The 22,824-nt window shown below is 45.5% G+C and overlaps 1 protein-coding gene across 2 annotated transcripts; it reads right to left on the bottom strand.

Moving 5' to 3' along the window:
* Window positions 1–616: 616 nt before the first annotated feature.
* Window positions 617–22,713, bottom strand: LOC139229711 (zinc-binding protein A33-like). 2 transcript variants are annotated; one of them, XM_070861242.1, is made up of 6 exons: window positions 22,236–22,713; window positions 16,861–16,956; window positions 16,278–16,523; window positions 14,350–14,372; window positions 14,136–14,251; window positions 617–1,776 (listed from the first exon to the last, which is right to left on the bottom strand). In XM_070861242.1, the coding sequence occupies exons 1-6, from the start codon at window positions 22,608–22,610 to the stop codon at window positions 1,229–1,231; spliced, it is 1,404 nt and encodes a 467-aa protein (XP_070717343.1). In that variant the 5' UTR covers window positions 22,611–22,713; the 3' UTR covers window positions 617–1,228. The 2 variants fall into 2 exon arrangements, with proteins under 2 accessions (XP_070717343.1, XP_070717344.1); XM_070861243.1 differs by having other exon boundaries at window positions 16,290–16,523.
* Between the last annotated feature and the right edge of the window lie 111 nt (window positions 22,714–22,824).

The raw sequence follows: 22,824 nt of genomic DNA, 5'->3' as shown, positions 1-22,824 counted from the left end.
AATAAACATTGCCCTGACGCTCGGTAACACTGACAGCTTTCTCTGTCGGTGCACCTTCTGCTGACTGTGTGTGGCCCGGCAGTGCCACGGCCCTTCAAGGGGAGGGCCCACTGCCGCGGCCGCCAGGTCTTTATTTTTGCCGGCCGACTTCCCGATCGCCCGGCAAAATAGTGCCGACGGGTTCGGCCAACAGGCAGCCTGGTACCCCCTCTAGGGTGCCAGGCCGTTGGCCCGGCCGAAACCCTCTCTTGTGGCCCAGTGGTCGAAGATATAAAATGCCCGATTCTCTCCTGTTTAACGGAGGGGAGAGAGCGGGGAGACGCACTCACTGACATCACCACCGCTCCACCGCTGAGTGACAGAGGGGGAGTCCTGATCTCACCCCAACTTCCCCCCCCTCAGCCTGCCTTACCGCCTCACTTCCGCCCCCACTATGACCCACTTCAGGTCCCACTTTAATAACAGTACAAAGTCCTGAAAATCAACGGAAAGGCCGCCTCAACGATCCCGGCGGAAAACACTTCAAGAAAAAGGTAAGTCCGCCAGCTTTCTGGCAGCCCTGAATTTCGGCCCCGATGTGTCTTCTGGCTGTGAATCAGACACGACTACATATATGTAGTTACACATCAACTGAAGCTTTATTTGTGAGAGACTTGAAGCAAAGCAGCAACATGTCACAGCAGGTAGAGGACATCGTACAACATTCCCGCCATAAGACTGCCTCAGCTAACAGAGCACAGTGATCACAATGATTGTCTCTGTCCTGGGAACTACGCCAAACAAGGTTTCTTCTGTGGAGGATTCACTGCAGCTGGGATCCTAAAATCAAACTATCGGTGATTATCGGGTGGGATTTCCCAGACCCTGCGGGTATTTATCGGTGATTATTGGGTGGGATTTCCCAGACCCTGCGGGTATTTATCGGTGATTATCGGGATGGGATTTCCCAGACACTGCGGGTATTTATCGGTGATTATCGGGTGGGATTTCCCAGACCCTGCGGGTATTTATCGGTGATTATCGGGTGGGATTTTCCCAGACTCCTGCTCCACTGCCGGGACCTGGCACTCACCGGGTGAGTCAATGGGTGGAGTATCGGGCTGGTGCACCGCGGTTTTCCAATAAGCTTCAGGCTGCCTGCGAGGTCTCGCCGGAGGTGCCGAGTCTGGGAATATTGTGCCTGGTGTAAGAAGCTGTTTTATTTTTATAAAGGGATAAAACCCTCATCCTACTGGATTCTTACTGTCCGGGGACAGATTTTCAGCGGGGCTGAGTTTTTACCCCCATGAGCGAGACGTGGATTGAAGTAAGGATAGAGTTTCTCAGTGAATGTACCAGTGAAAGTGTAGATATGGGACTTGTTATCTGAGTTATAAAAGGACACCTTCCCTCCCTCATAATCCAGGCAGACTCCAATCTTTCTCGGGTTCACACTCAGCTCTAATTGTTTCCATGGTTTGGTACAAGCCCAGTATCTATTCCCCTCTCTCAGTCTCACTGCCCAGTATCCGTTACCTGGAGTCAGGGCGAGTCCACCCTTCCTGTTGATGGACTCCTTGGCCACACCCACAGCCCACTTAGTCTTGTTTCCCACCTCCACCTCCCAGGAATGTTTCCCTGATGTGAATCCCACCGATCCCAGGACACCGGGACAGGGATCAAATCTCTCCGGATTGTCGGGGAGCTGCTGTCGTTTCCCGGTGTGTCTCACGGTGCTCAGGTCCTCAGACAGGAGAAGGTCAGGATGGGCTGTATTAGGGTCCAAGGTGACTGGAGCTGGCAACAGATGGACACAGATAGAAAGTTAGTCACTCACTGTAACTTTCACAGCCGGTTAGTGATTGGTCAAATCGGCAATGATCCACAATTAGAAATTCATCCTCAGGGGAGACTTTCAGCAGTGCACAGGGAAAATGGGAAAACACTGCCGGGGAAAGGTTTTACCGAGCGGGCACACCCTGCAGTGAGAGAGAGAGGGACAGAGAGAGGGACAGAGCGAGAGGGAGGGAGAGAGAGAGAGAGAGAGAGAGAGGGAGGGAGGGACAGAGAGAGAGAGGGGGAGGGAGGAAGGGAGGGACAGAGCGAGAGGGAGGGAGAGAGAGAGAGGGTGGTGGGCGACGGGGCGAGAGAGAGGGACAGGGAGAGAGAGAGAGAGAGAGAGGGAGGGAGGGAGGGACAGAGTGAGGGGGACAGAGAGTGAGAGAGGGCATGCGCGACTGGCAGAGCGAGCGAGAGAGAGACAGAGAGAGGGAGAGAGAGAGCGACTGGACCCCAGGACTGCACTGAATCAGGGTCTGCAATATAAACTGTCGGAAATAGAGACAGGCAGCAGGGAGGAGGTGATAAGGGGGTACGGCTCCCCATGGGAGAACAGTGGATAAAATGACATTATTGCAGCATCTGGACAGATGCAAACCGAGTACCTTAAAATATGCAAAATGGCAGAGGAATATCAGTTAAACTGCAGTCGATATAATATAAAAATATGCACACCTGCAAGATTACGTAAGCTAGAACAAGGCATTTTCTTTTCTAAGTAGATTGTTATTTTAACTCCGATTGTGACATGTATAAAATTGTACAGATTATTTTCTGTGTAATAACTGCAAGGAATGTTTATTGGTTTCAGTATTTAAAATAACTGGCAGCAGAACCAAGAGAATTGTTTCTCTGCACCCACAGATACACTGATGGAAATGTGTCCTGTGTAAAGTTTGTATCATTTGTAAAGTTTGTTGTTCAATAACACTCCTGTTAGCCTGTGCTACTTTCTGAATGTGGATGAAGGGGGTGTTTCAGCCCACGTACAATCAGAGCCAATTCCACCAGCAATGCCTGGTACGGGACAGATCGGAGTGAGATGGGGCAACAGGTGTGGCTCTCACTTCACTATTTTGGACCAATAATGATTTCAACAGACAGCGCTGTTCTCAAGGATTAGAGTATGTTATACATTCGAGTGTGGTGTAAAATGCAATATGGCCGATATTTTCACTCTTACACACCGACACAGCTATGAAGATTGGATCTCACCACATGGGCAGCTTATCTCAAAATATATTCTCCATCACAGAGCAGAAGGAAAATACCGTGTCTGACCTCCTAAGTTTTTCCAGTATTTTCTGGGGTTTATCTCCATCACAGTGCATTGTGATCTAGAACAAAATGACCAAGGAAGGGATCTGGGCCTTAAAATGTCACAGTTCACACGTGGTCGACAAGACATTTAAGTGAAGTATAACATGTACAGAAATGCATTTTTGACGAAAGGATGTTTGTGTCGACTTTCACACAAGGTCCGTTCAGTTTTGGTCACACTGACCATTAACACTTTTATATTTAAACACATTGTAATCCTCTCTAGTGACGGTGTCTGGAATTGTCCAGCAGCTGAGGTTTGCTGAATAAATAAAATATTTACAAATGTAATCATTGAAGTTAATTATATGCTGCAAATTCCAGAATAAGTGTGGCAAAGAAATGATCCTCTTCACACAACAGGAGAGAAAGTACCTACAGGTAGTGATCAGATAGGCAAATGGAAAAGGGATTAACAGTCAGGAGGATTGAAAGAAACTGAGACAGAGGAAGTAAAGGATCAGGTCAGTGAACTGAACGAGAAAATATAATCAACAGCTTCCAGTCGTTACACACATAGAACTGGTCAATATCAGTGTGATGTCACTGAATACACTTCTACCTGATGAACAATTAGATTGGGTAAAATTAAAATCATTCTGGTTAAATACACGGAATGTAATACTGCCTGTGGTGTGGCCTAACTATGGTATTCAGTCACTTTGCTTGATGGGGTCACTATCCTTAGAATAGGATCCCATTAAATTATTACAATTGTACATTTACAGTTTCAGCCTTTGTAAATATTGAGCTGTGAGGCAGTGCACTGATGCACAAAATGTTCTCAGGTATCAACATTGAACTTCAACAGTTATTGTATTTATTATAAAAACAGAAAATGTTAGAAATATACCACACCATAAAAAAGCTTCTGAAACAAGAAGAGACAAATTAACATCTTGGGTGTGGACACTTCATCAGAACTGGAAACTGAAATATAAGTAAATCCCTGAGCAAAGGGAGAAAAGAAATAGCAGATACTGCAATCACAGAGAGAATATTAATGGACTGAATGACCTGCTCACTGCAGGAAGTCTGAAATGTAAACAGGAAATGATGCAAACACAGACCACACCCACATTTCATGTCACCTCTTACTGCAGCATTTTATTCATTTCTTTCCAATTTCTACCAAGTCTTGCCTCTTTTCCTTAACAGAATCTTTCCCATGCGTTCTCCCAATCTCAGCTGGCTACACACTCTTTGATTCTTTTTATCTGTGGTTTGTTTGTCTCTTTATTCCACCCTGCACAGAGTTACACTTATCTTCCAGTCTTCAGTTCCAAAGTAGGATGGAACTAAAACACAAATCTGTTTTTTATCGAATGCAGACTGATAAAAGTTTAAAATTCTATCAATGCATATATTTCAGAATTCCAACACTCAGTTTTTGTCTTTTACTTTTATTTGTCCCATTATGTATTGACATTGTCAGGAATATTTCATCATCCTTACAGCTAACTGCAGTAATCATGTTTATTTTTAACCCATTCTTTTTGTGAATGTTCTTGTGCTTGTTACAGTCTGGGCTGTCCACCTCCCTCTTTATTGGTGTGAACATCAAATTGCAGTTTCCTTAAGCAGGCTCTATGTTCTGTGCAGGAGCTCATAGACTTCCAGAACTCAGAGACTAGGTGGCCAAAATTCAGGTACGTCAGAAAGCTGGAGCACCTATGAGGATCCTACCTGCTTTTACTGCTGGGATGTCCGAAGCGGCTGGAGGAGTTTCAAAGTCCCACCGGAAGTCGGTCATAGTGGGGGCGGGAGATCGACAGGAAGGAGCTGAATTTGTGTCAGGACCGGGACTCCGCCGCTATCAATCAGCGGTGGAGTAGTGGTGATGTCACAGCGCGTGTGTGTCACCACGCTCTCTCCCTCCGTTAAAGGGGAGAGCGTCTGTCAGTATTATATCTTCAGCCACTGGGCCACCAGGGAGGGTTTCGGCCGGGCCAGCGGTCTGGCACCCATGAGGGGGTACACGGCTGCCAGTTAGTGGCCCGGCCGAACCCAGGGGCACAATCTTGCCGGCCGATTGGGAAGCGCTTGCGGCGGTCATCAGGATCGGGGCGGAATCGGGACCAGGCCGAAAAATCCCCGACCTGAATCTGGGTCGGGGCGGCCATTTGACAACAAAGCGACGGTCACGGGATTCCGCCACATGGCCGCCACAAACGGTCAGTAACGGGTCTCTCGGAGACCCTGAATTTTGGCCCCTAGGTGTCAGCCATGGCTCAGTGCGAGCACTCTCACCTCTCAGAAGGTCATGGGTTCAATCCCACTCCAGAGACTTGAGCACAAAATGCAGGCTGACATTCCAGTGTAGTACTGAGGAGTGCTGCAGTGTCAGACGAGAAAATTACCCTGAGAAGGGTGAGATGTAGCAATTTGAAGGAAAAGCTACACAGAGATTTGTTTATAGGGAAGAGAATCTCATCAATGGAGAAAACTGAGAGAAGTCAAGGAATCGAAGAATGCTAAATGACAGAATCAGGCCTGTCCGTGCCAGTGTCTTTGATTGCCATGTGAGGGGCTGGATTCTCTCCAGTTGCTGGTTTAGCCCACGTGTCTCTGCCACTAACCCACTGATGTCCTGGGGCCCTAATTATTCAGACAGGACAAGTTAGGAGCAGTGATAGTGTTCCTCATTGAGAGACTGAGTTAGCAGGGAGGGAATAGAGCGCTGTTGCAGCCTGTTAATTACAGGGCAGGCGACTTCTAAATCAGCAGGAAACACAAGTGGCAAGGTGTCTGAAGGAGCAGCAGTAAGGACTCCCTGATTCTCTGATACATCTACGGAAGTGTGTCAGCATTTATTCATTGAAAGCTCTGCGCTATAATTGGTCCTCCTGTCTCTGACTACTGGTTTTGTACCACATTTTCCTCTTACTGTGCACCCTCCTCATGCTGTACGAATGGATATTCTTCCCACGTCCTCATCATCATCCCCTTCCAGTAGCAGCAAGCTTGTCTTCACTGCGATATTATGGTGCACCTCGCAAGCTGCAGTGATTCTGAAGACTCTCGACAGACTGTATTGCAGGGCACGACTAGATTTATCCAGGCATCGAGAAACCAGGCTTCAAAATGTCTAGTCTTCTCTATCGCACTTCTTGCACTGACATGGGCCTTATTATGTCCAGTGTCCCCCTCTGTCTGTAGAAACCTTACTGCAGTTGTAAGTCATGACTGCTGGGGATAACCCTGATCACCAATCAACCACCTTGATACTTGATTTGAGTCACAGGGGCTGGTATGGTAGATTATCACATGATGAAAGCATCAAGACAGATTCCCAGAGAATGGGTTTTATGTTCAGTATAAGGTTATATGACATGCACACTGACTGCACATGAATCAAATGAAAAAATTTCCTGTTCATGATATTGAGCAGGTTTTCATATGGGGCTTTGATATTCATTCAGTCAATTGCTCCATTTACCAGTTGGTACCTGTTACGTCCAGAATGAACGAATCTAACTGAGTACTGCAGAGGTGACAGGATCGAACCAAGTCGGCATAGATTTATGAAAGGGAAATCATGCTTGACGAATCTTCTGGAATTTTTTGAGGATGTACCAGCAGAGTGGACAAGGGAGAACAAGTGGATGTGGTGTATTTGGACTTTCAAAAGGCTTTTGACAAGGTCCCAGACAAGAGATTGGTGTGCAAAATCAAAGCTTATGGTATTGGGGGTAATGTACTGACGTGGATAGAGAACTGGTTGGCAGACAGGAAGCAGAGAGTCGTGATAAACAGGTTCTTTTCAGAATGGCAGGCAGTGGCGAGTGGAGTGCCGCAGGGGTCAGTGCTGGGACCCCAGCTCTTTACAATATACATTAACGATTTAGATGAAGGAATTGAGTGTAATATCTCCAAGTTTGCAGATGACACGAAACTGGGTGGCAGTGTGAGCTGTGAGGAAGACGCTAAGAGTCTGCAGGCTGACTTGAACAGGTTAGGTGAGTGGGCAAATGCATGGCAGATGCAGTATAATGTGGATAAATGTGAGGTTATCCATTTTGAGGGCAAAAACACGAAGGCAGAATATTATCTGAATGGCGGCAGATTCGGAAAAGGGGAGGTGCAACGAGACCTGGGTGTCATGGTTCATCAGTCACTGAAAGTGAGCATGCAGGTACAGGAGGCGGTAAAGAAGGCAAATGGTAAGTTGGCCTTCATTGTTCGGGGATTTGAGTACAGGAGCAGGGAGGTCTTACTGCAGTTGTGGCCTCACCTGTAATATTGTGTTCAGTTTTGGTCTCCTAATCTGAGGAAGGACGTTCTTGCTATTGAGGAAGGCAAGCAAAGGTTCATCAGACTGATTCCAGGGATGGCTGGACTGTCATATGAGGAGAGGCTGGATCAACTGGGCCTTTATTCACTGGAGTTTAGAAGGATGAGAGGGGAGCTCATAGAAACGTATAAGATTCTGATGGGACTAGACAGGTTAGATGCGGGAAGAATGTTCCCGATGTTGGGGAAGTCCAGAACCAGGGGACATAGTCTTAGGATAAGAGGTAGACCATTTAGGACTGAGATGAGAAGAAACTTCTTCACTCAGAGAGTTGTTAACCTGTGGAATTCCCTGCCGCAGAGAGTTATTGATGCCAGTTCATTGGATATATTTAAGAGGGAGTTAGATATGGCCCTTATGGCTAATGGGATCAAGGGGTATGGAGAAAAAGCAGGAAAGGAGCACTGAAGGAATGATCAGCCATGATCTTATTGAATGACAGTGCAGGTTCGATTGGCCGAATGGCCTACTCCTGCACCTATTTTCTATGTTTCTATGTGAGTAAGTGTGACCTTAGTCTCTTTTTTCTAATTCCAAAGTGTTGGTACATCATCGGAGGCCAGCTTACATACAGTGCTCCCAAGTGATGCTGGGATCCCTTGGGACTCCATCAGATATGCCCTCTGGTGGCGGTAGAATGCTGGTTACATAGTGTTGCATACAGAACAGTACCCAACTGTTATATATACAAACTTGTATTTACTCTGTACAGCCACCAGAGGGCTCATACCCTGGAGTCCCAAGGAATCCCATAATCCCTTGGGAGCACAGGTATTTAAGGAGGCCTCACAGGTTGGAGAGGCACTCTGGAGACCTGCAATAAAAGACTAAGTTCACACGTTACTTTGAGCTCACAGTATTCAGTCTGACTCTTTCCCCATACATAACAACTGGCGACACGATACAGATAGCGAACCCAAAGATGCAGAGAACAGTGGGCATCCTGGAGAAATTGTCAGAGGGAGATGATTGGGAAACTTATGTGGAGTGACTCGGCCAATACTTCGTAGCTAATGAGCTAGATGGGGAAGAGAACGCTGCCAAATGAAGGGCGATCCTCCTCACTGTCTGTGGGGCACCAACATATCGCCTCATGAAGAATCTGCTCACTCCAGCGAAACCCACGGAGAAATCGTACGATGATTTGTGCACACTGGTCCGAGAGCATTTAAACCTGAAGAAAAGTGTTCTGATGGCGAGGTACCGGTTCTGCACCTACAAAAGGTCTGAAGGCCAGGAAGTGGCGAGTTATGTCGCCGAGCAAAGATGCCTTGCAGGACATTGCGAATTTGAAGGACATTTGGAGCACATGCTCAGAGCCTTTTTCGTACATGGCATTGGCCACGAAACCATATTTTGCAAACCTTTGACTGTAAAGACCCCAACCTTGAGTAAGGCCATAGCGATAGCTCAGGCATTCATTGCCACCAGTGACAATACGAAGCAAATCTCTCAGCACACAAGTGCTGCTACAAGTACTGTGAACAAAGTGATGTTGTTTTCGAATCGTTACGTACAGGGCAGGGCACACATACCTGCAGCTTAACGTCCGCAGATGTCTAGTCCACCATCAAGGGTGATGAATGCAAGGCCATTAACACCTTGTTGGCGCTGTGGGGGTGATCATCGTTTCCATTCATGCCGATTCATAGGGTACATTTGCAAGGGCTGTGGAACAATGGGACACCTCCAACGAGTGTGCAGGCGAGCTGCAAATGCTGTTAAACCTGCAAACCACCATGTTGCATAGGAGGACAGATCCACAGAGGATCACGACAAACCAGAGCCTCAGACTGAGGAGGCAGAGCTACATGGGGTGCACACATTCACCACGAATTGTCCCCCGATAATGCTGAATGTTGAACTAAATGGACTCCCGGTGTCAATGGAACTGGACGCAGGCGCGAGTCAGTCCACCATGGGCAAAAAGACTTTAGAAAGATTGTGGTGCAACAAGGCCTCAAGGCCAGTCTTAACTCCAGTTCGCACGAAACTAAGAACTTACACGAAAGAACTGATTCCTGTAATCGGCAGTGCTACCGTAAAGGTCTCCTACTATGGAGCGGTGCACAAGCTACCACTCTGGGTGGTACCGGGCGATGGTCCCACGCTTCTCGGCAGGAACTGGCTGGGAAAGATACGCTGGAGCTGGGACGACGTCCGAGCGCTATCGCCCGCTGACAACACTTCGTGTGCCCAGGTCTTAAACAAATTTTCTTCACTGTTCGAATCAGGCATCAGGAAATTCGAAGGAGCAAAAGTGCAGTTCCACCTAATTCCGGGGGCGCGACCCATCCATCACAAGGCGAGAGCAGTACTGTACACGAAGAGAGAAAGGGTAGAGATCGAACTAGACCGGCTGCAAAGAGAGAGCATCATTTCACTGATCGAGTTCAACGAGTGGGCCAGTCCTATCGTCCCAGTCCTCAAGGGAGACGGTACCGTCGGAATTTGTGACGATTACAAAGTAACTATCAATCGTTTCTCCCTGCAGGACCAATACCCACTACCAGAGGCCGATGACCTCTTTGCCATGTTGGCGGGAGGAAAGACGTTCACAAAGCTGGATCTGACTTCAGCCTACATGACCCAGGAACTGGAGGAATCATCGAAGGCCCTCACCTGCATCAACACACACAAAGGTCTTTTTCTTCATAACAGATGCCCATTTGGAATCCGATCAGCTGTGGCGATATTCCAGAGAAACATGGAAAGCTTCCTGAAGTCGGTCCTGCACACCGTGATCTTCCAGGATGAAATGTTGGTTACAGGTCGGAACACAGTCGAGTATTTCCAGCACCTGGAGGAGGTTCTTAGTCTACTCAACTGCGTGGGGCTCAGGTTGAAATGCTCGAAGTGCATTTTCCTGGCACCTGAAGAGGAGTTCTTGGGAAGGAGTATTGCGGCGGACGGCATCAGGCCCACCAACGCGAAGACGGAGGCAATCGAGAACGCACCGAGGCCACAGAATGTGATGGAGCTGCGGTCGTTTCTCGGACTCCTGACCTACTTTGGTAACTTCTTACCGGGTCTCAGCACACTGTTGGAACCACTGCATGTCTTACCACAAAAAGGGGACGAATGGGTTTGGGGAAAAAGCCAAGAAAATGCCTTTGTAAAAGCGAGGAAATATGCTCAAACAAATTGCTTGTGTTGTATGATCCATGTAAGCGTTTGGTACTCGCATGTGATGCGTCATCATATGATGTTGGGTGTGTATTGCAATAAGCTAATGATTTTGGGAAACTGCAACCGGTTGCTTATGCATCCAGGAGTCTGTTTAAGGCTGAGAGAGCCTACAGCATGATTGCTAAAGAAGCGTTAGCGTGTGTCTATGGGGTAAAGAAAATGCATCAATACCTGTTTGGGCTAAATTTCGAATTGGAAACTGACCATAAGGCACTTATATTCCTTTTTTCCGAGAGTAAAGGGATAAATACCAACGCATCGGCCCGCATCCAAAGATGGGCACTCACGTTGTCCGCATACAACTACGCCATCCGCCACAGGCCAGGCACAGAAAACTGCGCCGATGCTCTCAGTAGGCTGCCATTGCCCAGCACGGGGCTGGAAATGGCGCAGCCCGCAGATCTAGCCATGGTTATGGAAGTATTTGTGAGTGAGCAATCACCCGTTACTGCCTGGCAGATCAAAAGCTGGACAAGCCAGGGTCCCTTATTATCTCTAGTCAAAAGCTGTGTGCTTCACGGGAGCTGGTCCAGTATCCCAGTGGAAATGCAGGAAGAGATAATGTCGTTCCAGCAAAGATGAAAATGCCGATACAAGCAGACTGCCTTCTGTGAAGCAATCGAGTAGTGGTCCCCAAGAAGGGCAGAGACACCTTCATCAATGACTTCCACAGTACCCACCCAGACATCGTAATGATGAAAGTGATAGCCAGATCCCACGTTCGGTGGGCCGGTATCAATGCGGACTTAGAGTCCTGCGTTCACAGATGTAATACATGCTCGCAGTAAAGCAATGTACCCAGGGAGGTGCCGCTAAGTTTATGGTCTTGACCCTCCAAACCGTGGTCTGGGGAACATGTCGACTATGCAGGCCTGTTCTTGGGTAAAATGTTCCTTGTGGTTGTAGACGCGTATTCCAAGTAGATTGAATGTCGGCTAGCACGTCCGCTGCCACTACTGAAAGCCTGCGGGCCATGTTTGCCACTCACAGCTTACCCGATGTCCTGGTGAGCGACAACGGGCCATGTTTTACCAGTGCTGAGTTCAAAGAATTCATGACCTGCAACGGGATCAAACATGTCACATCTGCCCCGTTTAAACCAGCGTCCAATGGTCAGGCAGAGAGAGCAGTGCAAACCATCAAGCAAGGCTTGAAGAGGGTAACTGAAGGCTCACTGCAGACTCGCCTATCCCGAGTCCTGCTTAGCTGCCGCATGAGATCCCAGTCGCTCACTGGGATCCCACCTGCTGAACTGCTCATGGAAAGAGCACTTAAGACAAGGCTCTCGTTAGTTCACCCTGATCTACATGAACAGGTAGAGAGCAGGCAGCTTCAACAAAGTGCATACCATGATAGCGCAAATGTGTCACGCGAGATTGAAATCAATGATCCTGTATTTGTATTGAATTATGGACAAGGTCCCAAATGGCTTCCCGGCACTGTCGTGGCCAAAGAGGGGAGCAGGGTGTTTCGGGTCAAACTTTCCAATGGACTCATTTACCGGAAATACTTGGACCAAATCAAACTCATATTTATGGATTATCCTGAGCAACCCACCTTGGATCTTACCTTTTTTGATCCCCCAACATACACACCAGTGGCAACCGGCACCACGATTGACCACAAAGCAGAACCCATCATCCACAGCAGCCCAGCAGGGCCCAACCAATGATTCAACAATACCAGCTTTCACACCGAGACTATCAACCAGGGCAAGGGCCCCAGATCCACTCACATTGTAAACAGTTACACTCTTGACTTTGGGGGCGAGGGGGGAGTGTTGTTATATATGCAAACATGTATTTACTCTGTACAGCCACCAGAGGGCTCATTCCCTGGAGTTCCAAGGGATCCCATAATCCCTTGGGAGCACAGGTATTTAAGGTGGCCTCACAGGTTGGTGAGACACTCTGGAGACCTGAAATAAAAGACGATGGTCACACTTTACTTTGAGCTCACAGTCTTCAGTCTGACTCTTTCTCCATACATTACACCTACCTGCCTGTAGCACTGGACAGATTGCCCTCATTGTTTTCTGGTTCCATTGGGAAGAAAATGAAGTGAATGAGCCCCATGAGGATATCATCAGTCACCTTCTTTATCCAATGGTGCATGACCAATGTGGTAAAGATGACCAGATGCTGGTTGGAAGGATCCAGATCCAGATGTAAAAACATTGAAGACAGCAGTGACTTTGACTGCCAGACAGTATTACTGTCCCAGTGGATGTGAGCTTCAGGTCATCAGTAAGCAGTGGGCAAATCTCCCCAAAAGCCTCTGGGGGAGGGCTGCACCTTCCTAGGAGGTGAGGCACTGAGAAGTCCATGTACGGCCTTCTTGGTCATCAGCCCTAGTGAGTGGGTATCCTTCCACATAGTGGTGGGATTAAGTTGGGTTGAGTTAGGGGTTAAGTTGGGGAAAATAGTGAGGGAGGGTTGACCACCCACATTGTGTTGGAGTGGGCTCTGGGTGAACATTCAGGACAGGCCGCATTTTGTTGAGGACAATTGTGGTGTAATTTTAAACCGGCAGAGTTGAGGCAGTCGCAGTTACCGCCTGTTTAACTGAGATTAGCGCCCCACAGTGGGATGTGAATCATAGAATCATAGAAACTTACAGCACAGAAGGAGACCATTTGGCCCTTCATGTCCCTGCTGGGATTTTGAAAGAGCAGTCGTGTTTAGTCCCACACCCCCACATTTTGTCCATAACCCTGCAAGGTCTTCATCCCAAGTACTGTCCCACACCTTCACAGGGAGAGGGTTCCGATTGCAACAACTCTGAGTGAAAACATTTCTGCTCATCTCCCATCTAGATCTTTTGCCAATGATTTGAAATCTATGGACTCTGGTTATTGACAATTATTAAATCATAGGCCAATCCAGACAAACAAATTTGACTGTCCCACTCACTCCCCTACTCTTTAATATGGTCTTATGAAGCAATTATCTAATTTCCTTTTAAAGAATTTACGGACTCTGCTTCCCGTGTCCTGGTGTCCAGTGTTGCTGAAGACATTGGGGTATTTAACATTTAAAGACTAGATTCCCAAATGTAATCAATCGCTGATTGACCGTGAGCTTTCAGAAAACCCGCCTCCAGCAAAAGCAGCAGCAGTTTTCAGTTTTCAAATGTAGCTCCTCATGTCCCTGACCGTTCTGACCCGTCTACTGCCACCGAACTTTGGCTCCCTATTCGAGCGGGATATACATTGGCTCCGACTCACAATATGGAAATACCCAAGACTCCAGGATTTGGGACAGGGCCAGGGACCCATCCACGGGGCAGGCGGAAGATCAGTATATCTCACATCTGCCCCAAAAACACCTCCACCAGAATTTCATCAAACATGTCAAATGGGAGCAGATCTGACAATTATGTATTTTACCAGAAAACTGACTGAAAGTATAATCTAGTCAGTTACACATACAATGAGATATTTATTATAAAAAGACAGATCCCGTCTACTAACAGAGAGCTGTTTAATAGCTGGTGTCAAGAAGCTCACACCCACCTGTATTAATCACTGTCAGCATCTTTCTCCACACTCTGTACTGCAGTGACCCAATGTACTTCCCCACATTGATTAAAGGGGAAACCTTCTGTGGCTCTGGGAGAGTTCGCTTCGCTCTGAAACAGGAGATAAAGGGCAGTGTTGGATCATTCCAGGGTGGGCGAGAAATGTTAGAAATTAAAATATCGGCTCAAATCAAGGCTGTAAATTGTACCTTTTGTCTGTTTCCGGAAATTTCTGCAGAACAAGAACAATTATTACTGTTTGTGTTTTGAGAACATTTTATCACAAAAATAAAGTAACAGGCTGGATTCCACAGAAAAGTACATTGTAAATATGTAAAGTTATTGGGCTGCCTCTTCCTGCCCTCACTGTACTGTGAGTTACTCCACAACATTACAACTGACTCGATCTGACTGCACAACACAACTCAGAGCTACAATACAATTGTCACATCCTGAAGTCTCAAATTACTGAAATTAAAATATTATTTAAAGACAGTCCCTTTCACCTATTCAAGTTGTAACTTGCTCGTGTCCTTTGCCCAAAGGGGATGAATGTATCTGTGAATCTATACCAGTGCTGTCCAATAGAAATGGCATCCGAGCCACTGGTTTGACCAGACACTATTTTAGCCACAGGCACTAATTTCAGTCGAAAACACCTTGCACACTCACACAATATAGGTGTTTCATGTGTATATTTACTGAACAAACATCGATCACCAATCAATAATCAAGGAAGTAAAGCACGCACAACAATCACAAAATACTGGCACACTCTGCTTCTCGTCATAGGTGGTTGGTATTATTTTGTTCAGTGAGTGAGTTTTATATTAGTGAGTGAGGTAGAACAAGTCCAGCAAACTATAGACCAATTAGCTAAACATCAGTGGTAGGAAAGATAATGGAATCTGTACTCAAAGATGTAACAGAAAAAGATCTAGAATCTGGAAATATAATGAAGAATAGTCAGCACAGATTTCACAAGGGGAGATCATGCTTGACCAACCTTACTGAATTCTTTGAAGTAACAGAAAGGGTAGATAAGGGGAATTCAATAGACACCATTTTGGGATTTTCAAAAGGCCTTTGATAAGATACCGCATAATAGACATGTGACTAAAGTCAGAACATGTGGAGTCAGGGGACAAGTGGCAGAATGGAGAGCAAGTTGACTAAACAGAAAATTGAGAGTAGGAATTAAAAGTAGTTACTCAGTTTGGCAAATAATCTTCAATATCGGCAAGTGTGAGGTGGCACATATCGATAGGAAGAAAAGGAGGCCACATACTCTTTGAAAATAAGTCTAAATGGGGAAGTGGACCAGAGGGATCTGGGAATACCAGATACACAAATCACTAGAAGTAGTGACACTGGTTAATATGGCCATAAAAGCAAACAAAGCACAGGGGTCATTTCTAGAGAATGGAGAAGCAGAGAAGTGATGTTAAACTTGTATGGAACCTTGGTTAGACAACACCAAGGTTCCATACAAGTTGCTGTGAACAGTTCTGGTTTCCATATTCACAAAAAAAAGATAGAAACACGAGAGAAGGTGCAAAAAAGATTCACGAGACAGATACCAGAACTGAGAGGTTGTACCAATCAGGAAAGAGTGAACAAGCTGGGGCCCTTTTCTCGAGAAAGGAGAAGACTGAGGGGTGACCTGACTTTTAAGATTATGAAAGGGTTTGCTAGACGTAGAGAAGCTGTTTCCACTTGCAGGGGAGATCAGAACTGGGGCCATAAGTATAAGAAAGTCACTAATAAATCAAATAGGGAATTCAATAACTTACATTTATGTAGCACCTTTAACATAATAAAACTTCTTTACCCAGAGAGTGGTGAAGGAGGAACATGCTACCATATGGAGTGGTTGAGGTGAATACTATAAATACATTTACGGGGAAGCTCGATAAACACGAGGGAGAAAGGAATAGAATATGTTGATGGGCTTAGGTTACGAAGGGTGAGAGGAGTCTGTGGAACACAAACACCAATATGGACCTGATGGGCTGAATGGCCTGTTTATGTGCTGTAAATACTGTGTAATTCAATATAATATCCTAGGTTTTGATGGCACATTTTGCACGATCTCAAAGACTGTGTCAAAGAGGGACTAAGGAAACAAAAAACACACATATACAGCCACCGTTAAAAACTTCATGCTGTCCTGTTCACTCAGCTCTTGTTCAATATCCTGAACTGTGTCTGAAAGCGATGAGATTTCCTCCGTTATCTTCTCAATCCTCCCCTCCATCTCCCGACTGTTTTTCTCTTTCTCCAGTTTCAGATCTTCCAACACAGTCTTCTCTTCCTCACGGAGAAACTGGTGAAGTTTTTCAAATTCACATTTAATCTGCTTCTCTGTATTTTCGCCTTGGTCCTTTGGAAAATAGTGAGATTGGAAAAAAAACAACCGAGCATTTTAAAAAGGTGGTGCAGTTCTCTTCATACAAGAATATTTTAGAGATAAACATTCCCTGATGCAGTGAAATCTAGTTAATGGAGACCAGATGATAATTTATTCAGAAGCGGGAGCTCTAACTGAGGATTGAACTGCTGTATTTTCTTTAACCGCGGTTTCACCAGCACAAGGGACGTGTCCGCCATAATTCAATGGTTCGCTGAAGTGAGATTTTACTTTGGTAATGGACAGTCAACGGTTCAAAGAGAAACAAATCGTGATTGGAAAATATAGAACAAAGTGATATCAAATGTACCTGAATGTGGGCCAAAGTTTTCACATAATCACTTTTTACAGCATCACATTCCTCCTTCTTATCCCGGACCGGCCTCAGTAAGGTTCGCAGTTCCTCCTGAACAAAGATCAGTTAATTTGTGCACTTTGTGCCATAAACAGCTGATAATTAAATACCATTTAGTTTAATCAAAGAAAATTCTCAGAGCATTCATTCCCTCGAATATAGATTAGCGGTGATCTAATTGAGGTGTTTAAGATGATTAAAGGTGTTGATGGGGTAGATGGAGAGAAACGATTTCCTCTGGTGGGAGAGTCCACAACAAAAGGGCAGAACCTTAAAATGAGAGCCAGGCCGTTCAGGGGTGATGTCAGGAAGCATCTCTTCACACAAAGTGTGATGTGAATCTTTAACTCACCCGAAAGCCTGTAAGGCTGGGGGTCAATTAAAAACTGAGTTTGATGGATTTTTGTTCGGCAAGGATATTAAGGATTACAGAACCAAGGCAGATAGATGGAGTTAAGATGCAGGTCAGCCATGATCTAACTGAATGGCAAAACAGGCTCGATGGGCTGAATGACCTATTCCTGTTCCTATGTAGAGTTCTCAGAATTTTACATTACCTCATTTTCTTTACCTTCAGCAGTTTCTGAGGTAGATTTTCAGCTTCCTGTCTTCAATAAAACTTACATTAGGGATTGGCTCACCACTTCAGGAACTACCTAATCCCACTTCCTTTACATCATGAATGTGTAGTCTGAGATATGAATTTAAAAGAGAATTTATGAGGCTTTATTTTTTGGTTTTAAACTGATTTAAAATACTTTAACTCGACTATTACTGTACTTACACTTCTGGAACCATGCTGGTGAACACATTTCTTTTCTTACCAATAAACAACCACGCAGTAGATGCCATTACACCCATGAGTGAATACCACAGGAGTTAAGTGCTCTACTCGGAACTCCTACATGGCAAGTGAGCCCCAGGTGGGCAGAGGAAACATTTCAAGGATACCCTCAAAGCCTCCTTGATAAAGTATAACATCCCCACCGGCATCTAGGAATCCCTGGCCCAGGACCACCCAAAGTGGAGGAAGAGCATCCGGGAGGGCGCTAAGCACCTCGAGTCTCGTCGCCGAGAGCACGCAGAAACCAAGCGCAGACATCGGAAGGAGCGTGCGGCAAACCAGTGGAAGCAAGTCTTCCTCAATTGCCTATGATGATGACTGCTTTATAATACAATGTTAGTCCAGTGAGTCGCTCACATCTCAATGTGTCACAGTCAAAAGTGTCAAATCACAAATTGTCCATCATACTCTTCCCTGATTGGCTGAAATAACTATTCTCTGTTGTTAACCATGTTGATTCACACAGGTGACAGGTAAGAGATTTGCCCAATCAGGAACTACCGATCCACCTGGAACCAACCAATTAAGTTGTTCTGTTTTTCAAAATCCTACTAATCAGGAGCCAGAAGTTGCAACAAAATGAACCAATAAAAATTACTCAAACCTTTCTTTTCAGACTTATTTACACAGCCAGGTTGTTTCCCCAGGTAGCCCAATAGATACAGGCTAAAAACATAGTTTACGAGTAAATTCCCGATAGTAATGCCAAGAGGAGGTGGAAGATATCGGTATTTTCCATTTGGAAGCTGGTGACGGAGTTGGGAGAAAGAATTCAGAAACCCACCCCACAGAGCCTCCGAGTGTGCAGATTCTGCAACTACATCACAACAATGCTGACACAGCACTTTACAATGGTAAATGTTCACAGAAAGTATAACCAAAAATTGGTGATGATAGGAAGCTCGATTGAGGACAGCCGCTATGTGCCCCCCACAAGATTTTTATGAATATATAGAGAACCTAACAAGCATATAGAAACTGAAACAATGACATAGAAAGTACAGCACAGAAACAGGCCATTGGGCCCAACTGGTCCGTGCTGGTGTTTATGCTCCACTGGAGACTCCCCCACCCCTCTTCATCTACAGAAAGGAAAAGGAGTGGGGTAGCGTTGCTGGTTAAAGAGGAAATTAAAGCAATAGTAAGGAAGGACATTAGCTTGGATGATGTGGAATCTGTATGGGTGGAGCTGCGGAATACCAAAGGGCAGAAAACGCTAGTGGGAGTTGTGTACAGATCACCAAACATTAGTAGTGAGGTTGGGGTCAGCATCAAACAAGAAATTAGGGATGCGTGCAATAAAGGTACAGCAGTTATCATGGGCGACTTTAATCTACATATAGATTGGGCTAACCAAACTGGTAGCAATACAGTCGAGGAGGATATCCTCGAGTGTATTCGGGATGGTTTTCTGGACCAATATGTCGAGGAACCAACTAGAGGGCTGGCCATCCTAGACTGGGTGATGTGTAATGAGAAAGGACCAATTAGCAACGTTGTTGTGCGAGGCCCCTTGGGGAAGAGTGATCATAATATGGTAGAATTCTTTAGTAAAATGGAGAGTGACACAGTTAATTCAGAGACTAGGGTCCTGAACTTAAGGAAAGGTAACTTTGATGGTATGAAACGTGAATTGGCTAGAATAGAATGGCAAATGATACTTAAAGGGTTGATGGTGGATAGGCAATGGCAAATATTTAAAGATCACATGGATGAACTTCAACAATTGTACATCCCTGTCTGGAGTAAAAATAAAATGGGGAAAGGTGGCTCAACCGTGGCTAACAAGGGAAATTAAAGATAGTGTTAAATCCAAGGAAGAGGCATATAAATTGTCCAAAAAAAGCAGCAAACCAGAGAACTTGGGAGAAATTTAGAATTCAGCAGAGGAGGACAAAGGGTGAAATTAGGAGGGGGAAAATAGAGTATGAGAGGAAGCTTGCCGGGAACATAAAAACTGACTGTGAAAGCTTCTCTTGATATGTGAAGAGAAAAAGATTAGTGAAGACAAACGTTGCTCCCTTGCAGTCAGATTCAGGTGAATTTATAATGGGGAGCAAAGAAATGGCAGACCAGTTGAACAAATACTTTGGTTCTGTCTTCACGAAGGAAGACACAAATAATCTTCCGGAAGTACTAGGGGACCGAGGGTCTAGTGAGAAGGAGGAACTGAAGGATATCCTTATTAGGTGGGAAATTGTGTTAGGGAAATTGATGGGATTGAAGGCTGATAAATCCCCGGGGCCTGATAGTCTGCATCCCAGAGTACTTAAGGAAGTGGCATTAGAAATAGTGGCTGCATTGGTGATCATTTTCCAACAGTCTATTGACTCTGGATCAGTTCCTATGGACTAGAGGGTAGCTAATTTAACACCACTTTTTTAAAAAGGAAGGAGAGAGAAAATGGGTAATTATAGACTGCTTAGCCTGACATCAGTAGTGGGGAAAATGTTGGAATCAATTATTAAAGATGAAATAACAGCGCATTTGGAAAGCAGTGACAGGATCGTTTCAAGTCAGCATGCGTTTATGAAAGGGAAATCCAATGGGGAGGGTTCAGGAGCGATTTCTTTACCCAGAGAGGGGTTGGGATGTGGAACTCGCTACCATAGGGTGTGTTTGCAGCGATAGGGTGAGAGGAGGCTTGTCTGGAGCATAAACACTGGCATGGACCAGTTGAGCCGTATGGGCTGTTTGTGTGTGTAAATTCTGTGTAATTCTATGCACTGCTCTCATTCCAGGTAGACAGCTCACATCCTGCAGGGATTGTCCTGAAGACACGAATGGCCAGCCACCTTCTTAGTGAACAAACACCTACGACTACAATTGCACTGTGACCGACAAACTGCATCTTTGTTTGTCTGTCTCTGGTTTTCTATTGACCTTTCCTTCGATGATCTTATTACCTTCTACCTACAATAGTCGAGGGGTTATGTTACTGGACTAATAATCCAGGGAAATTGAGCACATATCTCACTGGCAGATTGAGAATTTGAATTCAGTTTAAAAAGCTGGTACCAGTAAAAGTGGCCATGATGTTGTTGGATTGTCATAAAAATCAAACTGCAGTCCTGACCCAGTCTGGCCTATATGTGACTCCAATCCCACACCAATGTGGTTGGCTCATAACTGACCTTTGAACCCCTAGCCAATCAGTTATATCAAAACCGCACAAAGAGTACGACGACAGTGGTTCAACCAGATCCACCGCCACCTTCTCAGGGCAATTAATGCTTCCTTGCCAGCAACAGCACATCCTGAGAATTCTTTATAAACTGGCCCGTGCCTGGTATCCGTTCACTAATTATAATCTCGAGTAGCTTCACAGGGTTTCTGACCTTTCTTGCTTCTTTCAACAACCTTAACCCATCCAGCATTCCCATATCCTTGGCTTCCTCCAGCACTTGTCCCTCTATGATGAGAATGTCCTGCTGAGTGTACTGGTCTCCAGCTACAGTCCCTGAAGGTTCCCTCTCGAGGTCTGATCCTATCCTGGCCTCATCACTCACTGAATCTAATTCTACTCACTCACCCTCAGAACATCTCTTGCCTTCTCTCCCCTGTAAATTGCTGCATATGGAAGGTCAGAAATACGTTTCAGTTAATGATTAATGTACACTTTCCATATCTCTTCACCTTTGTATTATGGTATCAGTCTTTCTCCTTTATAATATTACACAATAACCACACCTTATGGAATCCATCTTAGTTATAACTTTCTCAGCTGTTTCCCGAGATCTATTTCTCCTGTTGTCCCTTTAGGTTGTACTTTACTTTAATACCAACCATTCCCTTTTAATTTTCCTTCTGTCCGCTATCCCTATTTTTACTTTCACTTCTCTCGGGTTTTCTTTACTGTATCTGGTCTCTGGTGATGTGCTTTGTCCCCTAATTCACACAGGGGGTTTCTTTCACCTTAGTTCTCCTCTATCCCTTTCCCCTTAACTTCTCAAGTGCTTTCCCGTTAAATCTGTCTCTGCCTCTGCTGTCCTTTAAGAAAATACCCAGAGTAATTGATCTGTTTCTGTTTCCTGGTCCCTGTTGTTTTCCCGATTGCTGAAACATTGCGCTGTTCCTGAAACTTTGAAGGAAGTTTAACAAGTTCATGTCAACATTAATCGCTTCACATCTGGAATATAAACAGGAGACACGTTCCACAGACCATCACTCGCCACGGAGACAGGATCAGTATCGATCTGAGAACATACTGTACAAGAGATGTCACTTTGTATTCCATGGGCTGATCAATTTACACTGATCTATTAAAGTGGTGTTTGGAATAAAGTGAAACTCTCACTTCCTGTCCCTGGTTCCTTCAGCAGCGATACAAATGGCAGTCCGTGTAAGGACTGAGTCATTAAATAAACACAAACACATTATCTAAAGTGCTTTAAGTATTGAGAGACGCTCAAACCCGAATCTGTGAACACTCCCTGTTCAGGATTCTGTTACCTGTGACTATTTATTTTACACGACATTAACTCACCTTAAACTCTTCGGTTGCTTCTTCCAGTGGCAGTACCTCGTGGTTTTGATGACTTTTTGAACTCTGACAAACGACACAGATGGGCTGTTTGTCAGTTTTACAAAATAATTTCATCTTCTCCTTGTGGCGGCTGCATTCCTGCTGATTTTGATCACTTTTACCACTTTTTACAAATGTTTCCACGATGTTGGCGAGGGTGCGGTTGGGTCTCAGGGGCCTGGAGGAAGTCTTCTTGCTACAGACGGGACAGGCGGCAGGGACAGAGCTCTCCCAGTACCGGGTTATACAGGATCGGCAGAAGCTGTGATCACAGTCCAGTGAGACAGGATCTTTATACAGATCATGGCACACAACACAGGAAAGTTCACCTTCCATCTCGAAGGACTGCTCCACGTAAAATGGTGATCAGTGCTCAGTAAAACACTTTCAGTTTCAGTTCCTGGTTCCAGCAGCAACATTATCAACCACCGCCCAGGAAAGGGCAGGGAACAGTGATAAACAGACTGTTGCAATAACCAGACTGGTTCACTCATTTCCTTCCGGGGACCTTCGACACTGACCCAGTCTGGCCTGAATGTGTCTCTGGTCC

Source organism: Pristiophorus japonicus, chromosome 19 (genome assembly GCF_044704955.1).
Source record: "Pristiophorus japonicus isolate sPriJap1 chromosome 19, sPriJap1.hap1, whole genome shotgun sequence".
Taxonomy (NCBI): domain Eukaryota; kingdom Metazoa; phylum Chordata; class Chondrichthyes; family Pristiophoridae; genus Pristiophorus; species Pristiophorus japonicus.
The sequence above is the reverse complement of the archived record's forward strand: the minus strand, read 5'-3'. Positions and strand labels throughout refer to the sequence as shown.

Bases quoted from the DNA above. Each gene is read 5' to 3' on its own strand.
- LOC139229711 (XM_070861242.1), bottom strand. From the start codon at position 22,610: ATGGAAGGTGAACTTTCCTGTGTTGTGTGCCATGATCTGTATAAAGAT. The intron at 16,524-16,860 runs GTACATTTGATA...TATTTTCCAAAG, and splicing joins AAACTTTGGCCCACATTCAG to GACCAAGGCGAAAATACAGA. The intron at 1,777-14,135 runs GTGGGTGTGAGC...ATCTGTTGCCAG, and splicing joins GCTGACAGTGATTAATACAG to CTCCAGTCACCTTGGACCCT.